General features: G+C 41.7%; 1 protein-coding gene across 3 annotated transcripts in view; it reads left to right on the top strand.

The window, feature by feature from the left end:
- The window catches only part of cacna2d3a (calcium channel, voltage-dependent, alpha 2/delta subunit 3a), a 92,494-nt gene that overhangs the window by 54,683 nt on the left and 22,726 nt on the right, over positions 1-15,085 (top strand). For 2 of the 3 annotated variants that reach the window (XR_013453036.1, XM_078090777.1), the window contains exons 12-25: positions 2,016-2,149; positions 7,193-7,264; positions 7,599-7,679; positions 8,301-8,375; positions 9,629-9,712; positions 9,810-9,881; positions 10,585-10,646; positions 10,774-10,841; positions 12,154-12,199; positions 12,660-12,757; positions 12,858-12,951; positions 13,122-13,217; positions 13,400-13,521; positions 14,292-14,369. Coding sequence is in view for 2 of the 3 variants with exons in the window: in XM_078090777.1 (XP_077946903.1) it covers positions 2,016-2,149; positions 7,193-7,264; positions 7,599-7,679; positions 8,301-8,375; positions 9,629-9,712; positions 9,810-9,881; positions 10,585-10,646; positions 10,774-10,841; positions 12,154-12,199; positions 12,660-12,757; positions 12,858-12,951; positions 13,122-13,217; positions 13,400-13,521; positions 14,292-14,369 (1,182 nt within the window). In the remaining variant the exon portion in view is untranslated. Of the gene's footprint in view, positions 1-2,015; positions 2,150-3,459; positions 3,478-7,192; positions 7,265-7,598; positions 7,680-8,300; positions 8,376-9,628; positions 9,713-9,809; positions 9,882-10,584; positions 10,647-10,773; positions 10,842-12,153; positions 12,200-12,659; positions 12,758-12,857; positions 12,952-13,121; positions 13,218-13,399; positions 13,522-14,291; positions 14,370-15,085 lie in introns of all 3 variants that reach the window. The other variant, XM_078090766.1, reaches the window with a different exon arrangement.

The following is a 15,085-nucleotide window of genomic DNA, read 5'->3' as shown; positions in this document are numbered from 1 at the left end:
CACTTTGTGTGTCATGGTACATACGTTTGTATGCTGCATGATGATTGCGGCTTGTGACAATGACGTCTCCTCCAGTTTTCAGGAGCTGTAGAAAAGTCTTTGCTCTGCAGGCTCAACATCTCTAATCCAAACGGCAGCAGAAAAATGTACCGTTTAAAACCATTTGTAGGTTAAAGTAAGGTATAGTGTTCTTGTTCTTTTTCTTTTTCTTTTATGGCCTTTGATTTGAGCAAAGTCTCTTTTCATCAAAACGCTGAGTGTAGCAACAATAGTTTACAGGTTGTGGGCATTTAATTACAGCTGAACCGCTGCTCTCCTTGTTGAAACGACCTGTTGAGAGACGGACAGAAACGACTAAAACTATGAATAGTTGGTGTATGCGGGTTATCATTCAACATCCCTATCTTAAAAAAAGAACCTCAGTCACGCCGCACTCTCTTCTTCGTTTATTTCCGCCTTCCCGGCCCCTATCGTCATCGTACAAATGATCCATACTCTTGAGACTGGCAGCCGCCAAAAAGCGGAGCAACGACCTGACCTATAGATGACAACACAGAGGCCGTGAAGTATTCAACCAATTTACTCTCTATGCCTATCAAACATGCACTATTATTGTAATCCCAATATACAAATATGTGTTATTGGATAAGTGATTAAATGTGAGAAAAAATTGTATAGATTTCCTGTTTACAGAATTCAATATTAAACAGTTACCGGTCTGTATGTGTGAATCCATCAGGACACCCATTGTTTTCCCTGCATGTCATTGAGACCAAGGCCCTTCAAAATGATTAATGCCCTGATCTTGACCAGACCAGGCTGTGGCTGCCCCGTCCTGTGTATACGACAGGTGTACCGTGTCACTGGAAGCAGGGAGCATTCATTTTTTCCCCTCCCCAGCTCATCTCACTGGCCCCGGTGGCTCAGCCTGAAGGATGCCCTCAGCCTTCCAAAGGGAGCAGCCATTCTTCACCCAGCGCTGTGATGAACGATGCAGCGAGACTGGGGCAGCTCGCTTGTTGTGCGATGCGAGTCTGTATGTGTGTCTGCTGGAAAAATAGCCCGAATCGAATGTCTTTGAGGATGAAAAGGATCGAGTTGTCTAGGTTCACTTCCAGGTCAAGTTTGGGGGCCAGCGCATTGTTGTTGCTATGGTAATTGTACTAATCATGCTATTTTAATTCTTCCAGTCTTAGCGTACCATATTAAGTGTTAGCCTTTAATAAAACAATTATTTCACAGTGATAGATTCTATCCTGGGTTTTTTGGTGGGCTATATGACACCCTTCATGGATCAGTGTATTGTCTCCCACTGAAGTAAAGGTCATTGCCAGGAACGACAACCCTAAAATCTATTTCCTCCAGCTATGATTTTCTCCTTGACTGCCTCACGGAGATGGAAGTAGTTTGCAGTTTTCATGGATGGGTGGAAATGCGGTGGTCACTCTCTTTTCCCTTATTCTCAGTGTCACATCTTGTCCTCTCACTTCTTACTGTTATCCGGATTCGCTCTCTTTCTCTCCTCCATTCTGCCCCCCGCTGACTAACTGTATATTCCCTCCTGCACATGGACATTAGCATCCTAATGGTGACATTACCAGCGTAGGAAATGGCTTCACATTTAGTTTTAACTGAAATAGCTTTGCTATGGCATTTACATACCAATTACTCATCCACAAGCCCATGCTGGTTTGCTTTCACTCATATGTCACTGGAAGGTATTCTTCAGCTGTAACTCATAAAAGTATCCAGGTGTCAGTTTGCATCATCATGTAATTATCGACTGTATGCCAGATGCAGTTTCTGTGCTTTGGTACAAATGCAAATAAAATGGGAGTGATGGTTTGGATTGTAAATCCAATATATATTTTATATTATATATTAGTAAACTTGCTGCAATGTGCCCATCTAACTCTGTTTCAGGGCAGCATGGCGACGATCCATTTGTTCTCAATCATCTGAGTTAAATGATTCATCATCATTTCTTTCCTCTTCCTCCTCTTTCCGCCCAACAGGCTACTTCACACAGATCTCCACATTGGCAGATGTGCAAGAGAATGTGATGGAGTATCTCCACGTGCTGAGTCGTCCCAAGGTGATCGATCGGGAACACGACACGGTGTGGACTGAGGCTTATATCGACAACACTGTGAGTAGATGCCATGTCCTGCATGCTACTGGATTTTTAAGTGTCCACCATCTTTACTTATCACACCAGCCCATGCTGGAATGTGGACCAAATGTACTCTACTAATGAAAAGTAACCGGTAATGCACAAAAAAGTACATTAGCATCTTCAGGAACAATTTACTTAATCCCAAGGAGAATAGTTGTAATAAAATGCAAGCTGAGGCGTGACACCTGTGTTTTCTCTTTGTGCCTCCCAGACTGGATGTGTGAAAGTGTGTGTGAGCAGCAGATGGAACCATTAAGCCAATGAGCCTGTTGTGTGTGTGTGTTTTGGAGTTGTGTAGCATGAGTAGAACACACCATATGGCAATTGGTGAGCTGGTCTATGACCTCTCATCTTTATACTCTGCACAAACAGTTTGTTTTCAGTCTTATATATCAGCAGCCTCATATTAATCCCTGAATTAACCCCAAAGGATAATGCCCTTATATATCATATATAAATAGACTAAAATCTAAACTTTTAATATTCACACTACAGTGGGTTCGGAAAGTATTCAGACCCCTTTAAATTTTTCACTCTTTGTTTCATTGCAACCATTTGCTAAAATCAAAAAACTCATCAAAAGGTCTCAATAGTTTGTGTTTTTAAATACATTTGCAAAAATTTCTACGTTTCCGTTTTTTTCTTTTCAAGATAGCGTGAATGTACGTTAATGTGAAATAATATTAACTTTTTTGATTTTAGCAAATGGCTGCAATGATACAAAGAGTGAAAAATGTAAAGGGGTCTGAATACTTTCCGTATCCACTGTATATACTGGAGTTGTTATGCATGGACAGTGCTTCTGTGTTGTTGTTTATTGTGCTTGGCCATAATCAATAAATAGTAGCCATTTGTCTTCCACTATTATTTGGAATGGATGCCTTTTGCATAAAAACACCCGCGCTGTCTACACTGCATGAACATGGATTCCTCCTCTCTGGAATCCTCTTTTTATATTCCTTTTGCTTTGTATGTCTTTCTCTGTTTATTCCCTTCTCTTAGCCCGTATTATACCCGTCCATTCATCAAAGTCAAAGCACATTGACCCAACACTGATGCAACACTAACAGCTTAAGTGTTGTTTTCTCTGCAGTGACCCTTCTGGCCACAAAGCTCTCCTCACTTGACACAGTTACTGTTTTTAAAGTTGCATTCAAAGTCAATTTCAGTGGATTTTACGTGTCCACAGATGCTGGCACACTATTCAGTGGAAAATGCACTGAAAGGCTTTCCAACACTTATTGACCCTTTCTTTCCCCCCCTCCTTAATCTGTTCTCTTTAGCTCCCCCAAGCACAAAAGGTAAAAAAAAAGAAATCTGATTTGAGGTCATCGCTGTATTGTGCTGTGTTCAGTCCTGGTGTGTGTTCATGTGCATGTGCGTTTGGCTCTCGGGTCTTTGCGAGATGACGCCATCATTTGGGTAAACTAACTGGCCTACTGACCCATGGCATTTTTTTGTGTGTCAGTGTCGTACGTCGCACCTCAACATCGTGGTTGTCAACAGGTTCAGTTGATCGATCTCCTCTGCACGTCTGATCAAGCACACGTATGTGCACACGTATCACAATCATTCATCATTAGTGACGCTGTGTTGGCTGTGCTTTTGCCAGTATCTTTGGGGCTGGCAGTGTGAACATATGTGTAAATGTGAGGCGATGTTTTTTATTTAACAAGATTTCCTTTGGTTGAAAACCCTTTAGCTTACAGTAAATCTGTTCGGATGCCTTTTTAATATTGTCACTGTCCATTTTTCCGTGTTTTATGAATATTTGAGTTGAGATAAGCAGCCATATAATCACTGACTGCCCCCCCCCCCCCATCAATATGAGCTGAGCACAGAGCATTAGACAGCTGGCAGGCCATATGTCTGACAAAGTAATGTTAGCGTGATAGATCCCAGCTTATTGACATTGAAACGGCTCACCAGAAAACAGAAAAGGAAATCGCATTGTCAGAGATAATAATTGGGATTAGCAAGCAATCTGCACTAGTTCTGCATATAATCCTCATACCATAGTGTCTCTCTCCCGGGCGCTACGAGCGCACAATCTGAAGAATCCTCGAACCCACAACCCATCGGGACAGTTTCTGATAAGAAGATGGCAAAACTCCCTGGATTGGCTTAGTGTTTAGTGAACGTGACAAGCAGCCGTGGCTGATGTATGTCGTCCTTCCAGATGTGCCATTCATCCCATCTTTTTCCTCTCTGCCCCCCCCCCCCTCCCCTCCCCCCCCGGCTCCCACCTGTCCTCTCCCCTCTTCTCCCCTCCCTCCCCCTCGTCTCGCCAGCTTCATCCATCATTCTCTGCCTCATTTGGCTTTGTTTCCCACTCTGTCGGATGGACTGACACAGGAGCACAGGGATGATGGGAGGGAGATGGGGGTGAGAGGGATGTGGAGTGGAAGGGATTGTGAAGGACGAGTGCAGGAAGGTCGAGAGAGAGAATGCAAGACGTTTGAAGACAAAGTTGGAAGGAGAAAATATAAACTAGAATGCAGGTTTGAGAAGTGTGTTTTTGGTTGACAGAACAACATTGATACTCTGTAAAGCATGAAGCCAGATAGTTAAAACTTTATGTATCTATGGAAAAATAGTGAGAAATACAAAAATATTGATCAAAATACGTTACCGTTGTTTGACAATAACGGTCAGCACTTTGCTGTGTGTAGGGTTGGTGGGTGTATGTGTGTGTCTGTGTGTAGTTGCGGCGCTGTCCGTGGTGCTGACGCAGAGCAGACGATGATAGACTTCCTATCCTGCTTGCATTTTGTGGTTATACTTGAAACTTTAGTTCGTAATTTCCTTTTTTGCCATTGTATCATTTCACAAACACAGTGTTTGTGACCCAGAAGCAAAGGGACAGTCAACCTGAGATCTGTCTCTGCGTGCCTCCCCAAGCTGATTTTAGAGAATCTCATTGAAAATATATAAATTGCTTTGATAGTGCTTCGTTGTCACGTAAGTTTTCTTGTTAATACTTACAGTACCAGTTTAAAAGTTTAGACATATTTTCTCATTCAATTCTGGATGTGTCCAAACCTTTGACTGGTACTGTACATAAATCAAATATATAAACAAATTGCCTTTTTTATCAATGTTTCTTTGTTTAATTAGCACATGTTTACTTCACTGCAGTGTGAGATTGGCAGACAAATAGGGATCCTAATCACAAACCATCGACTATTCTGACTCACCAGTGAACATAAACTTAAACTACTCCGAAGCAAGCGTGTTGATTGTGACTCAAGCAATTGAGAACATGGATGTGTCATTTCTGCCTTTGGGTGTATGTTTGTCTCCCCAGAGGGACGTACAGGGGGCTTTGGCTCAAGGGCTTACACACACCAACGTCATTAAATCCAGTCTCCAAGGAAACAAGGGTCACCTCGTCCCCCAGAACGAAATTTATCAAAGCAATCTAGATTACAAAGTGTCCTTTGAGACAGCAAACACAGGGCAGTGGGGGGGGTTGTATCTGCGTCCTCTGAGGGGTGCAAGTGGATGGGCATGTGTGAGTATTTGTGTCAGCGGGGAGCAGGTGTGTCAGAGCCCAGAGGGGTTCATTTTTAATTTTTGACCCGCAGCGGGGAAAAGTACTTACACAACCAATTTTTTCTGACTGTTAAAGCCTGCAAGGAAAAAGGGAAACGATAATGCAGATTTTATCCAAAAGTCTGCTGAGCTCTGACCTTGCGTTAGAGCGCAGGTATTATGTGTAAAATTATAGATACAGAGTACTCCTCTAAGGATTTGGAGCACAGTCATGTTTGAGGACGCTTATTTATGGTTCCAGCAAGTGTCTCGTTCCTCTCTGGGGTTTGCATAATGAAGCACAGGTTTAAAGGTCTTTCCTCCTCTGGGTGGGGTAAGTGAGGAGTCGCATAACACTAATATGGAATCCAATCGATTTGAACTTGGAAACTGTTTTTTTTAATTTTAGACGAGGCTCTGCTTTGTTTGGATCGATCCTGTTCAACCAGCAGCAAGGCTGTCAATTGATACAGCAGCTGTACTTGTGTGCGCGTGTGTGTGTGTGTGTGTGTGTGTGTCCTTTGGTGCCCGTCTTTGATCCAATCCTGCGTTCTGGATTGCTATTACTGGCTGTCTGAGCACAGGACACTAATCCCCCTTTTCCAGTGTCTGAGGGAGACAGACTGCACGCTGGTAGTTTCCTGTCATTACCTATTAATTCCGGAAGAAGAAGAGCGCTGGAGGAAAGAGAGTGTACAGGAAGTCTGTTGTGTTCCCTTAAATAAGGAACTTACCTGAGACAAGTGTGGGATGTAATAATAAAGTATAACAGACACATTCTCAATTTATTGCAGCAGCAGAAATGGATCATATGCAACACATCTCTAACTTAACACAGCGGTGCATTGTGTTCTGTGATTTTACATTGCACTTAATGGACCAATTACTTATGGTGTTTTAAACGCTAACCGTGTGAGTGACTGAGTGGACGAGGTCAGACCACTTTTTGCCGAGTGGGAAGCCCTTCCTCCAGTATCTAACAGTGTCGAGCTTTCATCTCTAATGGATGTCGTCGTCAGATACAGAAAGCCGCTGGAAAAATAAATATCATAATTATTCCAGCAGTCTTCAGGGAGGAAAGATACCAGATTCAAACTGGAAGCACTGCCTTTGGATATTCCAAAGCGCTTATTCTGCAAGAGATCAAAGACAAGCTGGTGATTGAACACACTTTAAGGCAAATAATAAACATGAATAAAACATGTCATGGAAGTTTCTTAGGTCCTGGAAGAAGATAATATGACGAGGTCAGCTGCAGGATTCCTATCAGGTTCACTTCTGAAGGAACCCGAGTAATGAATTCACTGAGTGTGATTGATACAATGTGAATGATACCATGCAATGTGCTGTGTAGGTACTTTTCTCTCGTGACTATAAAGATACTGTCTCATCATTAGCTTTCCTGTTCTCCCCCCTCCTTCTCTCTCTCTCTCTTTCTATTTCTCAATCGCTCTCTTTCCCTTTTCTTCCTCCATGAGCCAGATGGAAGACGGTCGAAGTCCGGTTCTGATGACCACGGTGGCCATGCCAGTGTTCAGTACCAAGAATGAGACTGTAAGTGCACATGAAATGATGTGAAAGCATTATGTTTTCTCCAGCAAACAGTTCAGCTTGATTGAAAACTAAGCAATTACGTATTGCAAAACTCACAAGGAATCAGAAGACACAAACTGTGAAATAATGTTCAATTATTTCTTTGAAAGTCTTCGATTGAAAGTTATGAAATGTTTTTCAGTCTGTAAATTGGGACACGGTAGACCCTAATTCAATACTAGTACTAGTACTATAGATTGACAATGTTCATTTCGTGAACAGTGGTCTGTAAGATTGCGTGTTGTTTAATAAGCTTTCAAATGACATTTAGAAATTTTCATATGTGTATTACCAGCGAAACAGTGGCATACTGCTCGGGGTGGTTGGGACCGATGTACCTGTCTCTGAGCTGCTCAAGACCATCCCCAAATATAAGGTACTGCTCCCAACATCACCCAGTTGTTTTACTGCAAATCATTTTAGACCTCAATGGCTGTATGAGATAACCTCTGCATCACCACATAACCACTTTTGATAATTTTAACAAAATTACTGGGGCGTGTGAATGTGTCATTCGTTAGTAAAGTCAGTAAAAAACTGTGGCAAGTTCCTTTGAACGGTATTCATATGTTTCAATAGGACACATACGCCAGTTTAACTCTGCAGTGCACGAATTGAATGCCACATCTGGTAGCAGATAAATCAAAGGTTTTCTATTAGTTTTCGACATTGATTATTTAGCTCACTCGTGTCCAATAATCACAGGAAAAGTACACCGTATGTAGACTACTGCATTATGATATGTTCCCTGTGCATATTCCTTATACTTCTGGATCGGAAGATTGGATGGGTGTAAGATTTTGACAACTGAAAGCGTGTTATTTGTACAGACGTAGATTAATTACACCACCCTCCTTTCATTGTGCATTTCTGTGAGTTTCACCAAAAACAGATTCTGCTGGTAACAAAATACAAAGAGCTTGATTGGCCCCAATTTACAATTTAATATGGATTGTCATGAGACCATTTGGTGTGTATTTGTGTGCATCCTTCCTAGCTGGGTATTCACGGCTACGCCTTTGCAATCACTAACAACGGCTACATCCTCACCCATCCAGATCTACGGCCACTTGTGAGTATTACCTCCAGCCTCCTGCGCCATTCACACCTGTAACAAACCTTATTATCATAAAAAAATCTTTTAAGGGCCCAGAGATTCAAGTTCAAACGTATTCATTTATTTTGTACAAGGGACTGAGGAATAGTAACTCTTGAGTTCATGGCGGGTTAATTGCTGATTTCTTGATCGTGTTGCGATGCCGATTGAAATGGAGTGCGCATGTTTCGCCGTGTGAGTACGCGCCGCACGGTGTCCGTGTATTGGCTGCGTGGTGGTATGCAGATGAGGAGAGTGTGTTCCAGGACTCTGCTGGGCTGTGAATAAACAGAGATACGGCTTCTGAATGGCTGTGATTAACTCTTTTGTACTCACTCACTCCTCTCACAAGAGGATGAGGGGGAGAGAGGGGGGGGTGCAGATAGAGGGGGGGGGGGGGGGGGGGGGTTTGATTGACGAGCGCAAGCAACCAGGGGGACAATGAGGAGAGATATGCAGGGATGTGAGGAGGAAGGAAGAGAGACCAGACAGTGGGACAGACGGATGTTTTAATTGCAGTCTAATTAAAGACGTTAATAAACAGCATTTAACAACTAATGAGGGGTGGGAGTCTGTCCTTGCTGAAAAGTGAATGATGAGGGTGACTCACACGAAAGTACACACTTATAGTACACATTGATACACCTAATAATCTCCTGTGTCGATTTAAGGTCCAGGCCAAACATGTTAGGTCTGGTAGCCAGGGGGAGATGACCGTGGTATTTGTAGGTTTGGTCTCCTCCTCATCATTTCAGGCTCCTTAATTATTTGATTAAAGCAATAGTCTGACATCTCTCTCTTTGTCGAGAGTTAGATAAGGAGATCCCATTCGTCCGTCAAGTATGAAGCTACTACCAGCAGCCAATTATCTATCTAGCGGCAAGATGACACCGTGGTATTAAAGTGGACTGTTATCATGTTTATACATTTGCTTAACTACAGCATTGAAAAAAATGAATTGACTTCTTGTAAAAACAACACATTGCTTTACTTGGAGCCAACAATTTGAGAAAGTAACATTAGGCTCTTGGAAAGTGTGATCTTAATGACACAAAAAAAAAAGAAACTGGACCCATTTTCTCAATCAATTCAATGACAAAGTGTGTCCAAACCTTTAACTCTTACTGTATAATAAGTCATAGAAATGTGCCCTAGTATGGTGCAGTATACTTCAGTATCTCTCGTATCTCTCTGTGCTTGCATGCACGCTCACGTGGGGGTATTTTCAGTACGGAGACGGCAAAAAGCGAAAGAAGCCCAACTACAGCAGTGTGGATCTGTCTGAGGTGGAATGGGAGGATAAGGACGACACGGTGAGACTCTCTAAAAACTGCATCAAGCAACACATTTTACCTCTCTCAATGTAAATCAGATGTTTAAGTTGATTTGGAATGTCCTTTCTGCCGCTAGCTGAGGAACGCCATGGTCAACAGGAAGACAGGGACCTTCTCTATGGAGGTGAAGAAGAGTGTCGATAAAGGGGTAAGGAATCCATAAAAAGCACTTTCCTTCTGGTCCAAAAGGGTGTGCCTGTGAAAATACGCAGCGGGGAGAACGCAGGGGGTTGTCACACTTTGCACGGGTGATGTACAGGATAGACTTAGGGATTTTGTTTCCGACTTTGTTTGCTCTGCAGCATGGGTGTGTGTCTGTCTGTGAGTGTGAGCCCGTTATCTCCACCCAGCACATGCTGCTCGGTGCTGGGGAGACAGCAAGACCCATGATTCTCTTTTACTACTTTTCTATCAGAGAGAGAGAGAGAGGGAGAGAGAGGGAGGCAGGCATTCAGGTGTGTGTGTGTGTGTGTGTGTGTGTGTGTGTTTGTTTGTGTGTGTGTGCACGTGCGCACTTTGCATCATCAAAGCTTAGTAAAGAGCATTATACATTAGCCTGATTATTGAGCATTTAATATGTTAATACAGCCACACACACATGCACACACACGCACAATTACACGCTCACACTCAAATGTACACAGATGCATATTCCAAATCCTTATCCAATGACTCACAGGGTGCAAAAACATGACTGTGGCAGGTCATGTGACAGACGCAGCATGTGTTCCATGCACCACTAGATGGAGCCACGCTGCAGAAAATCCGATCAGATCGCATCAGATAACTGGCACCACACCCGCCTACTGTTTACTGCTGTAAAATAGAATGTGTTCTCTCTTTTATTTCAGAAACGTGTGCTAGTGTTGCATAATGATTACTACCACACAGATATCAAAGGGACTCCTTTCAGGTAAGAAAAGTAGAGAGAGTCTTATGAAAAGTGAACAAAGTTGAGAACAAGTTTTCAGAGTTTCTTTTCACAAAAAAACAGCTGGTGAGTTGTCATTTGAGAAACACTTTTTGTCATTTGTTTTTAGTTTAGGGGTAGCTCTTTCCAGAGGCCATGGAAAGTATTTTTTCAGAGGGAATGTTACAGTAGAGGAAGGTAGGGAATCCTCCCTTTTTACTTCATCCGCCACTCGCTTGTTTCCTGTATCATTTATTTTTTCTTTCATAGTCTTTTCATGTGTCTTCATTTCACACTCAGCTAGCACTTATTTTATGAGCTACAGTGGTGGAAGAACCATATCGATTTATGTTCATTTGAATAACTAACATTTTATATATATTGGAATTTATAAGATAACAAGCTTTACAATTGTATCACATAAAGCTTAATATCTGTAGTCATCTCTGGCTTCTGATTGCCTTAAATGTGTTATATTTTGTGTGTGCTTATTCCTCCATTGTATTAAAGCTATGGTGCTTTACTAGAATGGCTTATGCCATGCCTATAGTCTTTAGTAGTTTGTTTAATGTTTTTATCAGCCAGATTAGAATGAAATGAGAAACATAGGGGTTGTTTATTAAAGAAGTAATTAACTATGCACTCAGTATAAGCTCTATAAGCTTAAGTGGGTATTTTAACAAAGTAGCTGGAGCCGCTATAACATCACTGAAGTATTTGAAGGAAAGTTACAGCAGAATGTCCAGTTTCAGATCTCTATTTAATTACTGAAGGATTAACATTTACAAAATAGTTTACTGTTTTAACTTGTTGAGGTACAATTAGCTTTAACTGCTTAATGTACTGTTGGGTAGTTTCATTTGCAGAAATGCTTCATATTTCATAAGATATTCATACAGTTTTTATCCCCAGAGAAAACGTGTCACTCTGGCTTAAAAATAATTTAAACACATAAAGGTAAACCATGAAATAGATATGAATGTGTAATGTTTGTTAGAAAGTAGCATAATCTGTCACACTCACTCTCACTCACCTATAGAGGGACATTGACTCGCTATCTGAGTCACAATGAACTTCAAAGCCACAATTGGAGGGGAAGCTAAATAAATACATCTTTAGTGTCTCATTAGGTGTGTCCGTGTCTTCACAGAGCATATGTGTGTCCTAGCATGACTGGGCCTCAGCATTTATGTGTCTATTTTTATCTGCACCCTCATGTACATTAATATTCATGGACAGTATCTCTGTTTCTACGTATGTGTGTTCCTCCAAATATGTCCATCATGCAGAGCGCTCTGAGCATGACTTGGCTCCTCCTGGATTAATCACATCTTTCAGACCTATCACATCTATTCAAAAAACACATTTTTCAACCCTGGTAAATGTGTTTGAGAGTGTGTAGTCATTTGAAGGGTGTATGCCTACCGCTATTAATGTTAGTTAACATTTAGTGCTTTTGCTTTTTAAGTTCTATGTAACATATGAGATCTATAGTTATTATTTTCCCCAGGTCTTCATGACTTGGAGCATCCTGATGTAGCGCTGGCAGACGAATGGTGAGAGTTGGTCGGCGATGCTGTATGTTTCTGTTCTGACGATATATTCCACGTCTGGTATTCAAAGCATACTGTGATTGGACTATATCCTAAAAATACTATTTACATGTAAAATCAAAACTATCTACAATCTAACTGCAATATAATACTCACAAAACTGCTTTGTAGGTTGCAGGACTTTGAGTTGATGGTTTGTGTCACTTGTTGACTTGTTGTTACCAGGATTGGGAACCAACATCTAAATAAATGATTGTAAAATGCTTTTCAAACTAATGCTTTTAAATGGAAATACCTTCTTTGTTTATACTCTACATTATTTTCATCATAGATACAGTACCTTGCAATACAACAGTAAATGAAAGCATTTGGACTACATATCTAATTCATATCTAAAAGCATATATTTTTTTAAAGCTGTCAATTACGTTTGTTGTGTCCACATTGCCGATACTATTTTGCAGGACATACTGCAACACAGATGAGCCCCCAAAGCACCGCTACTTGTCCCAGATAGAGGCAATCAAGCTCTACCTCAGTGGACACGAACCCCACCTACAATGTCAGTTAAACTCTTCTGAAAATCCTCCATTCCTCTCTCTGCTCACAGAATTAAATGCATTGATGTGACGTGGCCGGTGTGAATGTGTTTGTTTTGTCAGGTGATAAGGAGCTGATTCAGGAGGTTCTCTTTGACGCGGTGGTGACTGCGCCCTTGGAGGCCTACTGGACAAGCCTTGTGCTCAATAAGTCTGAGTGTGTGACCCGCTCTCCGCTTTCTCTTCCATCTTCTTGTCCAAAACACTGGAAACTCTGCAGAAACTCAACGCACACTGAATACTATAGTCATAACTCAATGCTACTAAAAATTCCAGAAATGAATTGTTAATACTAACAATGTTACTGGATGTAATTGTTGTACACAGGAACTCTGATAAAGGCGTGGAAATAGCTTATCTAGGCACAAGAACAGGCCTGTCCAGAATTAACCTGTTTGTGGTGCCTGGGGAGCTTACAAACCAGTAAGTATATTGCGTATTTATTCGGTCTAAATGTACACTATGAATGCACATAAATAAACTTTGACGTGTAAGTGTGTATTGTCTCTTTGTTTATGATTCCAATCAGTATATATATATATTTTCCCTTTTGTTTATACAGCATCTGTATCTTCATCAACTCTTGTTTCTCTTTCTGCTTCAAGAGACTTTCTGACAGCTGAAGACAAAGAGGGGGTGTTCAACGCCGATCACTTTCCCTTGTGGTACAAGAGAGCGGCTGAACAAGTTCCTGGTACCTTTGTCTACTCTCTGCCTTTTAACTCAGGTTAGTTATAGATTTCAAAGGTTGATGAGTCAATTATTCCTACAAAGTTACATGTTCTTGTGATCAGTTCTACAGTTACCTTTTTTAGTGTGCTGTAATTAAACCAATGCCATTGTGAGACAGTGACATTTCACTAAACACAAAATTTAAATGTCACATTCACAAGACGGAGAAAGACCTTTTAAAAAGAATTCCGTCGTCCCATTTTTTCGTCTTTCACCCAAAGGTTTTCTTTTTTTTCTCACCATGCACCACTACCTCCCCTGACGCTCTTATTAATTCTAGGCTGTGTTCTCGTAGACAGAACTGATTGCTGTGGGTTGAAATACGATACCTTACGTGTAGGTTCAGCCCTTTCCATTCTGACTCGGCCAGAAGGCTCATGCGGACACACACTTACAAAAAACACACAAACACACACACAAGCATCTCGCACAGTTGCAGTTTAAGTGTGTCTACAAAATGGTTTTCCTTTCCGAAGGGAGAATGTGTTCTCGTCTGTCCTCAGCCGCAGGCTTTCCATTAGTGCCAGCTAATACAAGAAATCTGAAAGCCTCTTATTTATTTGCCGGACTTGCCTTGGATGCACTCTCTCTCTCTCTCTCTCAGGACCGGGGCAGTTAGCTGTAGCCCTGACATGGTCCTCTGTGGTATCTATGTTCTGTTTTTCTCTCTCTCTAATTTCCCCGTGGTTCGTTTAGAGCGGAGTATGATATGTGATATGAACTCTGCGTGTTGTGTTTACATGTGCTTTTATGTGTCTGTCTTAGGATCAGAAAACAAGAGTGTTGTCTTGGCCAGCACCGCCATTCAGCTTCTGGATGAGAGGAAATCACCCATAGCTGCGGGTAAGTCCAGTGGCCCTTCCTCTCTCACAAACACACTTCCACATTGACACAGGCTGCATTATTCTCTCTTTACACTGCTACGTAGGCTTTGTTTTACCGCCATACTGTTGTCCAACCCAACATCTTTACTGCTGTTGGAGTTGAAACACTCACCTCGCCCATTTTCTGGGTGTGCTGCTCTATTTCTCCATGTGCTTGGCCCTGCATCAACACATGCTCAGAAAATGGCAAAAGTGCAACGTGCAGACATTTGAAATGAAGACCATTTCTTCCTACAAGTATTAATTGAGGCCAAATATTAATTTCACCACTGCCTTTTGTGCATTCGGTTTCTTCCCCTTTGCTTATTCGAGGCATACTGTGGACTGGAGGATTTCATTGTGGCCTGCCTCATGTCACGTCCTGGTGATTCACAAGCCTCACAATGTCATGCCCGTATAACGCAACTTTGTGCAATCAGCAACTTGCTGCTATGAAGTCCGGCTCTTGTTCTGTTTGCCATCAACTTAGAAAAGGAGGAAAGAAGCTGACGTTTGACTGTTTGAAAGAAATGGAGAAGTTTGGGTTTGGATAGGAATTGTGAAACAGTACTTGGATTATTATTTTTGGGAAAGTTTTGACATGACTCATTTTCCCCAAAGGCAAAAGATGACTTCCAGTCATTGTTTTGTGTATTGTAGTATGTAAAGAGGGCTAGTATATTGCAACCCGTGTTC

The sequence above is a fragment of the Gasterosteus aculeatus genome, chromosome 2 (assembly GCF_964276395.1).
Source record: "Gasterosteus aculeatus chromosome 2, fGasAcu3.hap1.1, whole genome shotgun sequence".
NCBI classification, from domain to species: domain Eukaryota; kingdom Metazoa; phylum Chordata; class Actinopteri; order Perciformes; family Gasterosteidae; genus Gasterosteus; species Gasterosteus aculeatus.
The sequence above is the reverse complement of the archived record's forward strand: the minus strand, read 5'-3'. Positions and strand labels throughout refer to the sequence as shown.